This window comes from Clarias gariepinus, chromosome 3, assembly GCF_024256425.1.
Source record: "Clarias gariepinus isolate MV-2021 ecotype Netherlands chromosome 3, CGAR_prim_01v2, whole genome shotgun sequence".
NCBI lineage: Eukaryota > Metazoa > Chordata > Actinopteri > Siluriformes > Clariidae > Clarias > Clarias gariepinus.
The window spans coordinates 30,931,323-30,950,296 of record NC_071102.1 but is presented as its reverse complement, the minus strand read 5'-3'; the positions used below and the strand labels follow the sequence as shown (position 1 = coordinate 30,950,296).

Genomic DNA, 18,974 nt, shown 5'->3' with positions numbered 1-18,974 from the left:
GAAACCAAATCGACATGATTTGACCTCCAGATAATAATGATCATGGTTTAGGCCTTGTCTTTAGTCTACTTTTATAAAGGGCAAATCAGAATAAGTGTCAAATAACACTTTCTGGGCTATTGTAGCTTGAAAAACTCTGTGTAAAAGCGACTAAAGTCACTTTAGTTTTTTTTTAGTGTACACAGTGTAGAAATGAAGGCAGACTTTCAACAAAGTAATAAACACATTTAGGTACTATAAATTTAGGAATTACATGTTTTGCATCTCTCCCTTTCTCTCACACACACACACAGAGCAAAAGCCTAAAGACTTGGAAATGATGTTTTTTTCCTCAAGGTTAGTCAATGATTGCAACATTACAGAACTTGCAGCTGCATGTCCATATTAATTGTGCTTGCTTGCGATGTTACGATCTAGTTGCTACATAACATCTGTCCACTAGATGGCAGTGCAATGAGTCCTTAAATGAAGCGTCATGAAATTAACCTTTTGGTTAAATTCTTGTCTGAGAAGCCTCGACACCCAAATAAAGCCTCACCTCACAATCACTGATAATCTCATCGCCCGCAGCTGGGTCATCAGGATCAAACTGTTATAATTTATCACTTTTCCCCCTTACATTTCTAATTTATAACCATAAGATCTTTATGTGAAACTGCTTTGCAACAAGGTCCACCATTGATTATACACAAATCTGAACTGGAATTAAAAGACAACCTAATCTTGTCGGATTGCCAAAAGTGTTGTATACAGGAACAGCTCCAATGATTAATGTTTGCAACCTAAAAGATATTTAATTTGCAGTGTATTTACCTTTTGTTATAAAAACACCACCCTATTACCCAACTTCAAAGACCACAAACATGAAAAAAAAGAAACAAAAAGTTCCTACTCAGAGAACTCAATCATAATCCTTTAATATTTAAATTCCCATAAGACCTTGAATATCACCAAGAAAAAAAAAAACTACCAAAAACCCCCACTCCCACCACAGTGTATTTCAGACAAGCATATCTCAGTGAGCCATCACATCACTCAAATCACTGATTTCGAAAACTTTACTTTTCAAAAATGTTGAGTTTAATGTACAAAAGGAAAATGAATCAGTATTTCCAAATGAAAGGGAAAAAAAAAAAGTCCTGTACACACTGGAGAAAAAACAAAAACGGAAAAAAAACCCGCTCAAACGATTTATCTCCTCGGTCCACCTCTTCCACGGCCCCTTCCTCTGCCACGTCCTCTACCTCTTCCTCGCCCACGGCCAGCCACTGCAAAAAAAAAAAATATATATATATAAGAGTTAAACTCATTTTATATTTCATTTTATATTCATTTTCTATTTAATACTTCATAGGGCATTTTTACTTAATCCTTGTTTCAGCACGTTCATGGTTGCCATATGACAAAAATAACATCACAATATATACTAACTCTTCTACGAAGGTTCTTCTAAAAAAAAAAAAATGCCCTAAAAATTATACCTGCAATACTTTTCAGAAGTTTATTGTAATGCTATTAATTGTGGTTTTGCGATTTTAATTATATAACTAAGCTGTACATGCCACCATCTTGTTTAAAAGTGGTGACTACATAGGGCAGACCTTAACAGTCATAAAACAGTGCATTATACACCAAACATTTTGCGCTCTAAAGTCTGTTGACTGTCCATTCAAATTGATTTTTGGGCAATTTAAATTGATTTAAAGTTTTTTTTTTGTAAATCAAGCATAAATATTACTAATTTCTTTCTGAAAACTACCAAAGATAAAAAGTAAAATGCTTGGTAACTTGTTTGTTAAATGACATACTTCATACGAAGCAATAATTTATCCTTCTGTTCCATACTCCAGTCTGATATGACAGTATTACACCATACAACCATAAACTTAAAAAGCAAAAATCTCACAAGTATTTGCAAAAGATAGAGGAGTGTTGCATTTTCTGCAAAAACGTCCATGACACGATTTCATATTGAAAAGCAATATAAAGCATTATTTTCACGTTAGAGCTCTGTCCCTGGCTTTGCACTCACCCGCCTCCCTCTTCTTCGACTTAATCTTGGGCTCAATGTCCACCAGCAGGGTGTCGAGGGGAAGGCTGTCAGGCAGGATGAAGTAGCGGATGTTGTTGCCGCGGATGCTCAGGGACTCAAGCTGGGTGGGCTCTCTATTTTTCAGGGTCATCTTTACAGCCTTCAGATGAGTGTTCATACTTACATCAACACCTGATTAGGGTGAAGTGGGGTGAGGGAACAATCAACATTTAATATAAAGATTTTTTTAAGTGGGAATTATCCTTAAACACTGTTACAGCAGTGACAAGTTAATACATATGATACCTGTGATAGTGCCATGGACTTGGGTGCCATTCTTCAGCTCAATGGTAACCGTTTCATGGCTCAATTTCATCAAAAATCTGCAGGATGGAAGCAGAACCAGAGTTATTCATATAAACAGACACAAAACCACAAACCACCCAGGTTCCATAGGTCCAGGAGTACTGCCTGTCTCATACATCTGTCAATGTCACAGTGATCCACCATTCTGGATTCCAATAATCAGCTCAGTACCAGCGCTTCCTGAGTGGCATTAAAGCAGGAAAACACTAAAATACGAAGGACATGCAGGTTTGCCGGATTAAGCTTGAGAATCTGGCATGAGAATGGTCAGAATTGCGGCTCAAGAGACTCAAAATGAACTTCAGCTCTATCAATGAAACTACCCCAGAGCCTTAATCCAGACATTTTTAATAGCGAGGGCGTCTGAGATGCAGACGAGGTCAAAAATTTGTATTAACTTTTACTACATTTAAGGTATGGCTACACATAAAGTATAAGCTTGATTTAAGAAATATGTGATAGCTCAATCTGTCAAACTGGATGAGTGCTGAATCTACCACAGCCATGAACACTGAAAGGAATAGAAAAATCAGACCAATGCTTTGGTCGAATGACGAATGATTTCAATCAAAGTAGTGATGTGGGTCAGATCTAAATTTGTAAGGTGAAATTTTACGCTTCGGACATTTAATCCAAACAAGCCCAGCTCTCTCACTCAACTGCAGTTGTGTGTTCTCACTTTCACTCAATATAAATTATATATTTTATAATACAAGTTCTCTGGTTCTCTCTCATTTTTGCAGCAGCGGTTTTTAGATCCAGTCCTAGAGTGCAGATGTTGTGCACAGCTTGTTATTGAACATTTACACACACTAAACCTGGCGATGAACAGATTAGTTAAATGATGATTTCAACAATCATGGCTATGGGTTACTGACCTGGTTAACTAAACCTTAAATCACCTTTGTCTGGGCAACATGTGCTGGAAACCGGCCGTCCAGGAGTGGATCTAATCACCCCTGCTGTTCAGGGTCACAAGGGACCTGGCGTATATCCCAGGGGACTCAGGGTACAAGGTGGGTACACCCTGGATGGGGTGCCAATCCACTGCAGGGCACACACGCACTCTACATGCAATTACCTTGTACTACCTTTGGGCTGTGGGAGGAAACCCACCAAACACAGGGAAAACATGCAAACCACACACAGACCCAGGAGGTGCGAGGCCACAGCGGCCCCTATGTTCGTCTGTTAGGGTCAACTTTTACCTTTACATAAGATTATTTATTTCAAAGAACAGTGCACTTAAAATAGTGCAATGTGGCCGAGAAGTATTTTAGTCCTGCAAACTTTAACACTTCTTAATAGGTTAGAGATGAAGAAGTGAAAGATATTAAAAGGATTAGTGTTACTGATTAACATTAAACACAGATGTTGATTAAGCAGCCATAGTTGCCCGACACACAGTTGAATTTTGTGCCATATTTCCTGTTTTTATTATAAAGAGGCTCATATGAAATTTATATACATCGCTTTTTATTTTGCTTGTTACACACGACGGATAAAGAAATGTGTATAAAATATTTGCGTTGTTTTCATTCATTCTTCCCGCCTTCTATACAACTCAGCTAGCGTCTTAGCGTCTTAGCCTCTTAGCCGCTAATTCAAATCCAACACCATCCGACACACTCATCCACATTTTCTTGCAATTAACCCCCGGATACTGTTAAACTATTGAACAAAACTCAACTTACCGAACGAGTTTCATGATGGCAGTGAATTTCTTAAACTAAACCCTCTGCCGAAGTGAGAAAAAAATTGTAGCACAGGACAACAGGAGTTCGTCAATGGCTACGGAAACACCGAGAACTACTTCCGGTCTAAAACGGAAGAACTCTTGGTGTCGCCATCATGGGTTTGTTGCCAGCTTGGGATAATAAACATATTTGTGATTTTAAATAGTTTTTAGTTATTGTCTATGGAACGCCAAAGTGTTCAAAATTAAATAACTAAATAGGACATGATGAAATAAATAACTCTATGAATAAATAAGACATATATGTATTATGAGAATGATATTGTGAAATAATGGAACATATTTTGAAAAAAAGCTTATTATTGTGAAATATATTGCATTCTGCAAATTATTTTTCCCAACAACAGAGAATATTGCAGAGGCATTTTATTTAATTCATGCTGGTTTTATTTCAAAATGTTATTTCTTTCAAAGTCAGTTTTTATTTTAAAATCCCGTTTTTCACGATGGCGTTCTGCCGGTGGGCCGCTGGTCAATGTGGCCGGCCCAGTCAGTACGTAAATTTATTAAAAACATGACAGAAACTATAATATTGCATCTTTTTTTACGCAGATAGATAAGTGCATTAATCGTACGGGCGCCGCCGATAAAGTGCGTGTGTTTTGTAACGGCCACCACTATGTTGTATATCACATCATGTATGTACAGTATGTTGCCCTTTATGAGTTGCTGCGCGTGTCCGATGAGGAGGAGCTCAGCTGTGCGGCCCCCCCCCGAAACGCTCTATTGTTTTACACTTTTCTTTACTTTTACTGTATGTTTTGTGACGCTGAAAAAGGCTGATAAAGGTTTATAAAAAACGGCCCAAAGCGGCACAGTTTGTGTGCATGTGAATGTATTGTAATCCTATTCCATACGTGTTCTGAAACCACGCCCCCATTCACTTTTAATTTACAGAGGGAGATATATGGATCATTTCTCGATACAGCAAAGAATGAATAGTTGCCATGGATAAAAATTAAAAAAAAAAAAGAAAAGGTGGAGCTGAAAATTTATGCGACAAGAAGAAAAAGCTTTAAAAGCAGATGCTGTGAAATTCTTCAAATTAACAGATTCTGCCTTTTGCTTGAGGGGAAATTACAGTTCCGCAGGCTCTGACAGCTCTAACATTCTGGTCAGGGACAGTGAGTCTGGATCCAGCAGCCTCAGGGTCAGTGAAGATGATGACCAGCACCTCTCCCCTTACAGTATATACCCGAGCCAAGTGAAAATCAACTGAACAGATAAACTGGAATAAAATCAGAGGCAGCATTAGCACGGGCTAGTAAACTTACTCATTTTAATTATTATTGTAGACAATATTAATTCAAAATAAGGTTGAGAAAATATTATTTTGAAATAATATTGACTACAATAATAATTACTAGCATGAGCTGATGCTGCTACTGATTTTATTCCAGCTTACCTGTTCAGTTTAATTTTTTTCACTCGGATCTGGTGGATCAGGGGAGAGGTGTTGGTCATCATCAGCAGGCACTGGTTCATCATCACTGACCTGCTGCACTTGCAGCTTACACCAATTGGTGTATACTTGCTTGCTGATACACTGAGTGGTGTATCTTACACTGACTGCATCAAGATGATCCTCCCTGACCTGCTAAAATATTGTCTTTATAGTTTTATATGTTGTTTATTTTAATGTTCTTTCCTTTGTTTTACAAATATGACACAATATACACTACCGTTCAAAAGTTTTAGAACACTTGCAAATTTCTTTGTTTTTGTTTAGTGATTTATTTTCTACATTCTACAACAATACTGGGGATTTCAAAACTATAAAATAACACATATGGAATTAGGTAATTACGTAACAACAAAAACAACAGTTAGTTGTTATTTTAAGACACAGAGGTCAGCCTTTCTGTAATAGTTCTTACAAGAACAGTATTGTCAAGTTCATTTGCAAAATCCGTCAAGCACCATAATGAAACTGGCTCTCATGAAGGCCATCTCAGGAGGGTGAGACCAAAACCTACCTCTGCCGCAGACGAGAAGTTCATTTAGAGTTATCAGCCACAATAATAAGCTTTTTTAAAAAAGTAATAAGTACTCGTATAGACGAGTATTTATTTCTAAAATACGAGTACTTATTACTAAAAAAAAGATATATATATATAAATATATATAAATCAAATGTTAAATAAAGTACTTGTCTATACTGCTTAATCCTGTATTCAGGATTGTGGAAGCCTGGAGGGTTAGGGTTTGGAGTACGCGAGGAAAATCTATCCCAGGAGCCTTAGGGCATGAGGCAGGGTACACCCCGGACCGGGTACCAATCCATCGCGGGGCACACACACATACACACACATACACACGCTGCAGGTAATTTGGGAACGCCAATTAGCCTAATCTGCAGGTTTTTGGACTGTGGGAGGAAACCAGAGTACCAAGAGGAAACCCACCAAGCCCAGGGAGAACATGCAAGCTCAGGCAGTAATCAAATCCAGACCCTGGAGGTGCACGGCGACAGTGGCCACCGAGCCGCTTAAAAAAAAAATATATATATATATATATATATATATATATATATATATAGTTTAAAACAATACAGGTCAGCAGGGCGCTATTTTAGTTTCAAGGCTTTGTAAAGTCAAATCTGGCAACCCGGAAAAAGAACTCAACGCGGAAGTTAGAACACGGCTCTGAGGGTAAACCAGGAAGCACGAAACGCTTAAAAAAAATCACACAGCTTTGTGTTTATTCTCCTCCCCGGTGCGTTGTGCGCGTTATTTTGGGATTAAAGATCTTCCAGAGGATTGTGAAGGAGCTTTGTGAGGATGATGTTGGGTGTTTAGGCGGTGATGAAGCATCAGGACTTAATCCTTACGTGTCACAAGCTGCGCGTGCCGCAGCAGCACTGGCATGCCGGGTAACCCGGGTCACGTCATGTGTGTGTGAGTTCTACAGAGCAGTATTAATCCAGTTCATCCACTTCTGATATTTGAGGAGAACAGGCAGCATGTTTCAGAAGACCTCTCTGACCACCATCATAGTGGGGGTCTTCATCGTGTACGTGCTGCACACGTGCTGGGTGATGTACGGCATCGTGTACACCAAACCCTGTGACAAGCCCAGCAGTGACACCTGCGTCAGCCCTTATCTGGCAGGGAAACCTCGACTGCAGGTCAGCATCATGCACCTTCACTTTGTCTTCACCTTGTGTGTATTAACATCTGTGTGTGTATGTGTGGTGAGAGGAGTAACAGCTGGAAGAAGTCTTACAGATGTGTTCTCATTCTCCTGATGTGTACAGATGAGCATCTACACGGCTCTGCGCGCCAATGCTGATGGAGGACACACACTCATCCACAGGGAAGAGGATTTCGATGTGCACAGCAAATTTGAGAGGTAAAATGCCTGGAAAAAAATAATTGCACTCGATATTCCTTTGAAAGGGGACATTGGTGGCTTAGTGGTCATTTTCTCACCTACCATGGGTTTGATTTCCACCCAGTACCCACAAACCCTGGGAACTGGACGCAGTGCCGGTCCCAAGCACGGATAAAAGTGGTAGGGTTGCGTCAGGGTATTTGGCGTTAAAACCTGTGCGGATCGGATGGACAAGTTCCTGTTATCACAATCTCTACAACCAGTTGCACCATCACAACCCATTATTGGTTTCCTCTTTTCTAAAGTGACCAAGAGAAAAAAGTCAAACAAACACAGCTCACAAACACAGGAAGTGTTATGTTATCACTCGCTCACTCACTCATTCATCTTTTATAGCGCTTTATTCTGTATACATCCTTGCGGGGGGCCTGGATCCTATCTCAGGAGACTTGGGGTACGAAGTGGGGTCGGGTTGCAAATCCATTTTCTAACACTTGTATACGCACCTTAACACGCTATGGTCAATTTGGGAATGCCAGTTAGCTTAAACTGGACTGTGGGAGGACTGAATTAAGCATGGAGAGAGCATGCAAGCTACATGCACGGGAATCAAACCCGGATCTGAAGTTGTAAGGCGACAGTGCTGACCACTACACCACCCATCGCTCTGCAGAGTAAAGTTATATCGGTTTTATTTTAACACGCATGTAGTCACACTGAGATAATCATTATTTTTTTTTAAGTGACACCTGTCCAAGAAGGCAGCATACTATTTATCATGACACTCACAACAACTTTAACAGCTGTGTAAAATTACTAAATAAATGTATAATTAGACAAATATTTTAACACTTTTTCCTCTTTTCTGTTTTTTTTTCTCTCTTTGAAGGTTAATAAATGTGTCCCTGCCGAAGAAGACACGGAAGAATGGAACTCTATACGGAATGGTGTTTGTTCATCAAGCAGGAGTGTCTCCGTGGCAGGACCCACGCCAGGTGCATCTGGTCACACAGCTCACCACCTACATGCTGCCCAAACCCCCGGAGGTCAGCCTGATCACCGGCCAAGAGCTGCCTCGGGTGAGACGCCATGTTTGCACTCGTATCTTTTGTAGTCTTTTTCCTGCAGCCACCAAATTGTGACCGTTTATGAATCTTATCACCCGGCAGCAGGAGCAGAAAACCCCTGGGGGGGATGGAGAGGTGGACCGACCCGTCTCTCACTGGCGCTCCCGTCTCACACTGAACATCGTTGCTGAGAACTTCATGTTCGACCGAGAGGCCATACCGAGTGATGTGCATCGCTATATGAGAGTGTAAGCCTCCTTAAGTGCACTTTGATTTTTAGAAGGCGAGGTTTATCGTGAGCCATTTGGATTTCTGAATTAACATTTCTAGGCTCCCAAGTAACAACTGTCAGACTCTCCCGTGACACAGAAACAGCGCTTTCTTTGTTTCTTGCTAGCTTGATGTTTTGCTTTTTTTTTTTCTTTATTCCTTTCTCTTGTGCTTTATTGCCATAGTTCCTCATTCCTCTCTTGCTTTTTCCCCCTTACCTTCTTGCTTGCCTTCTTGCTGTACATAATAAGACTTTAGTGACGTTTGGTGAAAAACCCAACAAAAAATCCTGTTGGATTTTCACATTTCCAATTTTCTTCATATGCAACTTTCCACAAACACTAAAATGTAAAACTAAATCTTGCTGTGTATGTTACATGGATGGCTGAATTTCTTCAGTTTATGCTAGAAACCTTTGCTTTATAAGCAGACGAGGTGCTGACTTGTGGTAACTGCGCTCAAACCGGGGTTTTCATTTAGGACTGGAGGAGGAATCTGCTCACATATACTGTATTTGCAAACCCTAGGAGGTTTAAATTGTAACTTTTGTAGATTGAGGCATACTAGATCAGTCACTTATCTTTTTTTTTTTTTTTTTTGGTATTATTAATCTTAAAATGCTTTTTTTTTACATGCTCTTATTTTGTATTAATGAGATCTTAAAAGCAATTTAAACATGAGTGATCGGTGTATGCAAAAAGCATATTACGATACTCTTTAAAACTCTTGAGGCAGCCCTCATTACTTCAGATTTTGCTTAAAAAAAAAAGGAAGAATTTCTTGTATTTTTAATGTAGTCTTGAGGACTAGTTCTCCAGGCTTCATGAAGGACTTTTTGGCTCTTATTTTCAGTCCAGTCGCTGCACCAACCCAATTCCAGTGCCATTATATTACACCATTCAGGATCCTCTTTGATATAAACTTTCATAAGGACAAAGTGCGATTAAGCAATACATTAATCTTAATGTAGCATAAAAACGTAATGTTGACTAAACTTTTGATCAGCCACGAGTATTAACTCTTAACATGACAAAACGTTCAGAGTTAAAGTGTAGCGAAAAAAAGTGAAACTTTTAAACAAGTTTCAAAGGAATGTTTTTGTTTCTTGAACAATACAATGACGTACATATCAGTCAAGCGTAAAAATCATCTAACTTGAGGCATGAACCAGTGAGAAAAGGGGGCAGATGATGATAAATGATCAAGCCGGAGATTAGTATACTGGTGATGCTGAATGCCGAGTGATTGGACCAGACGAGAGGGAAAATGAGGTTGCTGCTGAGGTTGTTGCATAAAAATGTGTTATTTCGGTAATTTAATCTACATCATTTTCTTTGTTTAATATGAAGAAATGTACAGTATGGTCAAGACTTTTGCACAGCACTGCATGTTTTAACAGAACACTGCCTTGTGTTCTGTCTGGTTTTTAGGTATCAGAGTGGGAAGAAGTTTGTGTACCTGCCGCTGCTGTTTATAGACGAGCTGAGTAACCGAGTGAAAGATTTGGTGGTACGTGTCTCCCTCATTTCATTGTCAGAAGATGAACAACGTGTCACGTTTATATATATATATATATATATATATATATATATAATTTTTTTATTTTTTTTTCCAGGAGATCAACAGCAGCACCACCGAGCTCCCTCTCACTATTTCGTATGACACCATCACTCTGGGAAAGCTGCGTTTCTGGATTCACATGCAGGACGCTGTGTACTCGCTGCAGCAGTTCGGTGAGAAACAAAACAGGTTCCTACCTGCGTGTCGTCATGAGTTACGATCATGTTTAAATGACGTCACCTAAAGAGATTAAGTGTGCTGAATGTCGGTTTCAGTCTGGACATGCCCACAAGCAGGGCTTTGGGTTTTATTGAATGATAATTTATTTCATGGGTTAAGCCGAAGATACCTGGTGTTAAATGAAAAAGAAAGGATGGAAAAATTCTCCTAGTTGGATGGATATTAATTTCTCCTGCACATTCATTGAAGCATTGCGAGCTACCGTAACACTTTAATGTTCATCATTCATCTTCTATACCACTTATCCTGTACGAGGTTGCGGGGGGCTTGAAGCCTATCCCAGGAGACTTGGGGGGACACACCCTGGACAGGGTGCCAATCCATTGCAGGGCACACACATACACTACAGTCAATTTGGGGATGCCGATTAACATAATCCGCATGTCTTTGGACTGTAGGAAGAAAACGGAGTACCCGAGGTGGGAATCGAACCGTAACATTTAGTAAAAACGCTTTTCCATTTGGATTAATACCATGTGATTAACAAACCACCTGGACATAAATACCAAAAATGGAGTCGCATCTCAGAGCCTGAGCTCAGGTTACTGTCAGTGTGGAGTTACTGTTCGTGCCGTCCTCATGTTCACATCGGTTTCATAACCAATATGAAACCGTGTTGTTAGATAGATTGCTATAGATAGATAAATGATATAGATAGATGTCTCATTCTTGCCTCGTGCCCACTAGGGCTACTGGGATAGACTCAGGATCCACAGCAGCTCTGACCACAATAAGGTGCCTACTAAGTACAAAACAACATAACCATGGTGGTTGATACTGTAGTAATCTCCATTTGCACCGTAGATCACCATAACAAAAGGTACAACCACAATGCTTAACACTGCACGTACTGTTTCGCTTCTGTAGGCTTTACTGAAAAGGATGCGGATGAAATCAAGGGCATATTCGTGGACACCAATCTCTACTTTCTTGCCCTGACCTTCTTTGTCGCCGCGTTTCATGTAAGTACATGTATAACACTGTACAGTCTTTTTAAGTCACTTGAAACAAAGTAGTAGTTTTATTGTGGTGCTTTTAAACACGGTTATTCTCTTTAGCTCTTATTCGACTTCCTGGCGTTTAAAAATGACATCAGCTTTTGGAAGCAGAAGAAGAGCATGGTGGGAATGTCCAGCAAAGCAGGTGACACCAGATACTTACTTTCTTTCTTTCATGAGAAACGTTTTCCTGTAGAGTTAGCGGCTTTATCAGTACCTGTGTTGACGTGACGGTGTGCTTTCCCAGTGCTGTGGAGGTGTTTCAGCACGTTAGTGATTTTTCTCTATCTGCTGGATGAACAGACGAGCCTGCTGGTGCTCATCCCTGCTGGAATAGGATCTCTGATTGAGGTATGTCCAAACACCACAGAAAAAAGAAGAAAAGAAAAGGAAAGAAAAAAAAAGTTTGGCTAAATAAATAAGTAAATAAATTGACTCTTACACCGTGCATCTGATGGACTAGAGTGGTAAAAAGGGTAATTAATTAGCATTAGTGTAAATAAACAAAAATGCGCATGAATTCAGTGTAATACAGTAAATGCTTTCATCTTTAGTATTTTGGTTTTCTTGTACAGGTGTGGAAAGTGAAGAAAGCCTTCAAAATCTACATTTTCTGGAAGGGGATTACTCCAACATTCATGGTCAGAGTGCAGATTTGTTGATTTTATTTATATTAATCCACACAGCTTCTTTTCAAATCAGGTCTTTTATAATCTGTGTGATAATTCGTCTTTCAGTTCGGCAAATCTGACGAATCCGAGAGAAGGACTGAGGAATATGACAGTTTGGTAAGAAGTGGTTAATCAGAGTTGTACTGTAAGTGTGCAATATGTGGTGTAATATTTAATAATAATTATAACTGGTTGTTATTAACAGGCGATGAAATACCTGTCATACCTGCTGTACCCACTGTGTGTGGGTGGAGCCGTTTATGCACTTGTATTTGTGAAGTATAAAAGGTAAACTGCTTTAATTTATTATTGCTACCGCTATGCTTTGAGGTGCCAATATTTATGGCAGCGATTGATTTTTTTCGATCCCTAAATTTTGCTTGACTGTTTATTTTCTCTTGCTTTGTGTGTTTTTTTATTTTATTTTATTAATTTAGTAAATGTCTTGTTTTTGTTAAAAGTAGTGGCACCTCTGTATGCTGAGCTTAGCGTTTAGCAGTTTCACTTCTTTCACTTCACTTTAACTCTGAATGTTTCGTCGTGTTAACAGTTGGTACTCCTGGCTGATCAACAGTTTAGTCAACGGTACGTTTTTATAATATTTTGCGATTATTACTGAATCTCACTTCATGCTTATTGTTGTATAGGTCTGATGTGTAAATCCTAACATTTCAAAAGGGATCCTGAATAGTGTTTTAAATTGGCTCTAGAAGTGGAGTGTGTGAAGCACAACATAATTGACCAGGTTTAAATCCCAACTACATTTAACTACATAACTACATTTATATAATGTAAGCGTAGTTATTTGGGGATTTAAACTTTGTCCTTATACAGGGCGACTTACAAATTATCCTATTGTACAAGAGGTTTTCAAGTCAAACTGGGACTTGAAATTTCATTAAAATTTTAATAACTGTGTTCTTTTATTCTGCACAAGCAAAAGTCCTGGTTTGACTTAAACACCCACTTGCATCTGGGCAGTTGAGGGTTTTGCTCAGGGTTAGAGTGGACAGCTTGCTGTTCCTGGGGTTTGAACGTGTGACCTTGTGTGACATCAGTAACCTAATGTCTTGAACACTACGCTACCCCCACTCCTTAAAATATGTACATCTATGAACAATATAGAGTTAAATCTAATGTCAACAAACAAAATTATTCTCTAAGTTGTGAGTTCGTGAGATAAATCTCCAAAAATAGCAAATATGTTATTGGTGCATATTTTAATAACAGTAAAATATTTCCATAGTTTGTGAAAACATTATTAAAGAAATCTGTTTTGTGCACTACTGTGATTCTTGAAGGCAAAACCTTTGAGAGGCCGGTTTTAATAAATTCATTTCTCTTTCTCCTAACAGGAGTATATGCTTTTGGATTCCTCTTCATGCTACCTCAGCTCTTTGTGAACTACAAGGTTGGCATCAATTTAAACAGCGCATGCTGCTCCACTTTTTTAGTTTTGATTCAAAAAGCTGTTTAAAGCTGTTTAATCTTTTATTTCAAGTAACACTGGTGTTTACACTTTATCGTTATGTTTCTTCTTCATTTTAACAGTTAAAATCAGTGGCTCATCTGCCCTGGAAAGCCTTTATGTACAAGGTAAGTGATAGGTTTAGGATAGCTTTTTAAGATAGCTTCTTCACCATTAAAACTGAAAAACGGAAACATCATCGAGTTTACAGTGAAAATTCTCAACACCGAGCTAAAAAAAAAAGTGTTACTGTAACAATGGACCACTTTTTTTAATATATATATATATATATATATACACACACACATAGTGAGGTCAATAAGTATTTGATCACCCTGTGATTTTGCAAGTTCTCTTACTTAGAAATCATGGAGGGGTCTACAATTTTCAGCATAGGTGCATTTTTTTACTGTAATGTATCTGCTGCAGTATAAGAGATAGATAGATGGATAGATAGATGGATAGATACTTTTTCCATCCCAATGGGGAAATTCACAAGATCCAGTAGTCCACGGATAGGTACATCTAGAAAATTAGAAAAATAAGGTAAAAAACCTTAAATAAATTAATTATTTAAAAAATAAAAAACTGAGTCAACACCCATTTTTTTATGTCAGGTCTAAAGATAACAACTAAAAAGTTGTTGCTTTTTGCAAAATGATTTTGGATGTTGATGGAAAGTCTGATCTATTGATTTATCTAAGAAAATAATAAAGCATGCAGTTATAGGAAAATAAATAATGTGATGTGGTCTGTTACAGGGCAAACCCATCCTAAACACTCTCAAGCTTTCCAGTAACAGTAAAGGGTGTCCCAAAAGGTTTTACATCATATGAATATCTGAGTAACTACATGTCCTAGGCAAACAAAATTGTAGGCTTAATAGACTTTATGCTGAAAAATAAAAGATTTATGTATCGATCATTGATTTTCAATGATTCTCTGCTCTGAATTCCTCTAGGCTTGTAGGAAGAGGGGGACAAAGACCAGTTCTTTTAAATAGCCCCATAGAAAAAAAATCACAAGTCAGATGAACCTGGTGGCCATTATAACCGAACATTGTCATTATCACTGGCATGCAGATCCAAAAGTAAAACATTAAACTTACTTAGTTTTTACAATCTTGTTAAAATGCGAGAATTGACTATGTTGTTAGACTATGAAATGTTGTGAAATTTTTTGGGACACCCTGTATTCTTACACCATAGTATCTTACCGATACTTACAATAGAACAGGTCATTCCCTCAGCAACCTCCCTTTTTAATCTAGATTAAATGAAAGAAGTCAAAGAAAGACATTTAAAAGCACAAATAAATGCTTTATCATATCAATAATTAGACTTTTCTTAAATGACAGCAAAATTATATTTTGTGGAGTGCCCAGGAGTGCATTATCACATAAGAGGGATGGCTGTTGTGCAGTCGTAGGCAGGATGGTGCAACCAAAGCGGTGACCTTGGTGACTGGCAGATACCAACTAACAGTTAGTGCAATTAACAGGGGTGGAAACAGTTTTACGTTCTTACCCATGCCATATAGCCAGAAGATGAGGAGAATACACTATGGAGTTGGTGGACAGTCTTCAGAAGCTTATGAGATGTGCTTTTTATTTGCACTTATCCCACTTTAAAATCTCAAAGGTTAAATCACAAATAGCATTAAATGGAAAGCAAGTGCACTATGTAAGGTGTACAATCCCTCGTTCCACCCAGCAAGAAATGCCCTTCATCAAGGTTTACAGAGGGATTTAGTATTTAGCCTTGTGTTAAAAGCTTATTAGCTTTGTAGATCTTGTTAGCAGTAAACAGAACAATCAGGACCGTTCAGAGACGATTCGGAACGACTTAGAAGCGATGACTAATTTTGGCAGGTAGACCTACTTTCACCCATGCTGCATCCAACAGTTAGTGTGATTAATGACAGATGATGACCTTGAATTTGAGGTGATGTGTATAAGCTAAATGTTTCAGTGCTGTTATGCTCTATATCACCACTCATGTGCAAACTCGGTCAGAACAGACTTTTATATGATACTGTATAAACCTGTGATTTGTGGATCTAGCCGTATTTATCCTCAGAGCTGATTTTATAGAAAATGCCCTCCATACAATATCTCCTAGTGTTTACTGATTTTCTTTACGTGTGTTTTTGATCCTCAGGCATTCAACACGTTTATTGACGATGTCTTTGCCTTCATCATTACCATGCCAACGTCTCACCGGCTGGCCTGCTTCAGGGATGATGCCGTGTTTATTATTTACCTGTATCAGAGATGGTGAGCCAGACTTGCACTTCAGATGTACAAATGAAAGTGTGAATGATTGTTAGATTCAGGTGGAAACGCTGCTTTTGTCTTTTGCAGGCTGTATCCAGTGGACAAGACCAGGGTGAACGAGTACGGCGTGTCTTACGACGAACCAAAACGAAAACCACACAAAGAATAAACGGACCACGGCATCTAATTGACCTGCTGGAGACGTCCACGCGGACACTCGGAGACAGTGGCGAGGACATGGACACATGCATCGATAGCACAATGGATGCTGGCTCGTTTGGAGTTGGACTTCTGTCTCTTACGTGTGCTTGGTGTTCTCGTGTCCTGTTCTCCTCGTGTTTCTTGTTGTAATCCTCACATGAAAATGAACTACTAGGGTGGTGATTACTAAATGAACTGATTTGATGTTATTGAGCTAACGGGTGAGCTTAAGGTGGTTTGGTATTCAGTCCTTGATTTTCTCAGGATGGAGCAGAGTTAGCTCATTAACACACACGCATCATTAAAATCAGAGCTGATTATTAATGCGCACTATCTGCCTGTTATTCCCTGCTATCCTGCTGGTGACCCAAATGTCACTAATTTAATTTGACCGTATCTCTAATTATGATGAGAGGACAAGAAGCTCAGCTGAAGGCAGAATTATAAAAAAAAAGTGTTTAAAAAAAGTCACATTTGTGCCAAATGAACAAAAGGTTTGATAGTAAGTTGAATGTCCTGATGGGATTGTGATGTTTCTGTGTATCTGGTGAGAATGATCTGTGTGCTTGTGTACTATATTCCACTAAAGTGTTTAAAGGGCCTTGATTTGACATTTATTCATAAAGTCCATGCATTGGTTTATAAGGAGGATATTTCTACTTGCTTAGAATTGCAACAGTTAGCACTTTTTGGTATATATATTTTTAAAATCAGAAAGCTGATCGAACCACCTTTACTGAAAATAAACAGCTGTGTATGAGTGGGATTTTTCTCCCTATCACCATCAGCTCTGGTACTCACATTCCTGATGTTCTGGTTATTACATTACGGTGATGCATGAAAAAACACGCAAATGCAATTATGTTTTTAATATTCATTTTCTAATGTTCTTTTGCTTCTTTAGCAAAATAAATGAAATCCTCCACCAAATTCTGGCATCTGTGTGATTTCTGAGTGATGTCTGTGTGATGATAAACTAAATTAAATTTAATTTAATTTAATTTAATTTAATTTAATTTAATAATTAAAAAAAAGGTTTATTATGTATAGATTATTCCTCTTGGGTATGGATGCAAACAGGCATGACAAATTGATTTTCATTAAATTCAAATTCAAATTTAATTTATCACATACACAGCCTACACAGTACGATGTGCAGTGAATGCATTAATGAATTGATGTACATTTACACCGATCAGTCATAACATTGTGACAGTAATTTCTTGCAATGGCTATTATTGAGTAGTTCCACTTCTGCCACCAAAATTTCCTTGGCCTATCGCATTGACAGTAATGTTTAGGTAGGCGGTATGTGTCAAAGTAACATTCACATGACTGGCAGAGCCCAAGGTTTCCAAGCAGAACATTGCTCATAACATCATGCTGCCTCTTACCTTCTTCCCATAGTGCATTCTGGTGCCATCTCTTCCACAGGAGAGTGTCGCACATGCACCTGGCAATCTACATGATGTAAAAGAAAACCTGATTCATCAGATTAGCCCAACTTCTTCCATTCTTCTTGCTCACATGCTCATTGTGAACCCTTTTGGTGGTGGACACGGGTCTGCATGGACACCCTGACTGGTCTGCAGTTATGCAGCCTCATAACCAACAAACTGTTTTCTGACTGCTTTCTCTCAGAACCAGCATTTATAGCAATTTGAGCTACAGTAGCTCTCTATTGGATCAGAATACATGGGCCTTACTTCGTTGTTATACTTTTACTTTAATTCTATTATGTAGATTAGCACTACATAGACTTAGTGCTTAGCACTGTCGCCTTGTGAGGTGATCGGTTGCTTTACATCTTAGTCCTGCCGGAGTCCCTGCTTGCACTCTGCACTAAATTTACATTCACATTCTCTCTCCCTGTACCTGTCCCTCTCTACACATCCAGATCCCCTCTGCCCCCTGGAGCTGTCCGACTCGTTCTGGTGTCTTGCTTCTGGTTGGAGATCTCGTCACATGGATGCCCCGTGTGGTCTGCCTGGGATGCGTGTGGTGACTGGGGACGGTTCCACTTTCCCGCGAAGACGGTCCTCTCCTCAGCTGATGCAGACAGCTGTTCTCTAAGGACTTGTGACTTCAGTCCCTTGATATTTTAGGACTGAAGTTTCATACAGTCTTACCTGAGCCTCCAAGAACGAACTGGATTCTATTTTAACTTATCTCCTGTTATACTGAAATTCCAGTCTCACACAGTATGATGCAGATCAATCCCTGCTATCCGCTTTACCCAAATGAGGATGGGTTCCCTGTTGAGTCTGGTTCCTCTCAAGGTTTTTTCCTATTACCATCCCAGGGAGATGCCACTGTCGCCGTCGTCCTCGGCTTGCTCATTAGGGACAATCATTTTGATTTATACACATTCAATTTTTATACAAAATTCTTTTGAGTATGTAAAGCTGCTCTGCAACAATTCTTAAAAGCACTATACAAATAAAATTGAATTGAATAGATGCCTCTAATTGGCCTTCCCCAATTGCCTGTAGTGTGTGTGCTTGTGATGGATTGGCACTCTGTTCAAGGTACCCTGGCTTGTGCCCTATGCCTCCAGGGATAGGCTCCAGTCTTTCTCTCCGCAACCCTGAACACAGAATGAAGTGATATAGTTAGTGGTATTCCATAAATTATCTAATTGCTTTTAGACAATATTTTAGACAATTTTCCCCCCAATGTTATGTTTGTCTGTCAATTTAATACAACAATTTTGGTTTATGCACACTCTTTCAATCAA

The 18,974-nt window shown here is 38.9% G+C and overlaps 2 protein-coding genes across 2 annotated transcripts; one reads left to right on the top strand and one right to left on the bottom strand.

Moving 5' to 3' along the window:
• Nucleotides 1-986: 986 nt before the first annotated feature.
• On the bottom strand, nucleotides 987-4,241 carry snrpd1 (small nuclear ribonucleoprotein D1 polypeptide). The gene is made up of 4 exons (XM_053493068.1): nucleotides 4,093-4,241; nucleotides 2,339-2,415; nucleotides 2,033-2,224; nucleotides 987-1,268 (listed from the first exon to the last, which is right to left on the bottom strand). Exons 1-4 carry the CDS (start codon nucleotides 4,104-4,106, stop codon nucleotides 1,192-1,194), a joined length of 360 nt encoding a protein of 119 aa, XP_053349043.1. The 5' UTR covers nucleotides 4,107-4,241; the 3' UTR covers nucleotides 987-1,191.
• Nucleotides 4,242-6,781: 2,540 nt separating this feature from the next.
• On the top strand, nucleotides 6,782-17,167 carry clptm1l (CLPTM1 like). The gene is made up of 17 exons (XM_053493379.1): nucleotides 6,782-7,281; nucleotides 7,411-7,505; nucleotides 8,377-8,566; nucleotides 8,657-8,802; nucleotides 10,255-10,333; nucleotides 10,440-10,557; nucleotides 11,492-11,586; nucleotides 11,683-11,767; nucleotides 11,870-11,973; nucleotides 12,198-12,263; nucleotides 12,360-12,410; nucleotides 12,499-12,581; nucleotides 12,844-12,878; nucleotides 13,649-13,704; nucleotides 13,845-13,889; nucleotides 15,921-16,036; nucleotides 16,124-17,167. The coding sequence occupies exons 1-17, from the start codon at nucleotides 7,117-7,119 to the stop codon at nucleotides 16,203-16,205; spliced, it is 1,611 nt and encodes a 536-aa protein (XP_053349354.1). The 5' UTR covers nucleotides 6,782-7,116; the 3' UTR covers nucleotides 16,206-17,167.
• The last annotated feature ends 1,807 nt before the right edge of the window (nucleotides 17,168-18,974 follow it).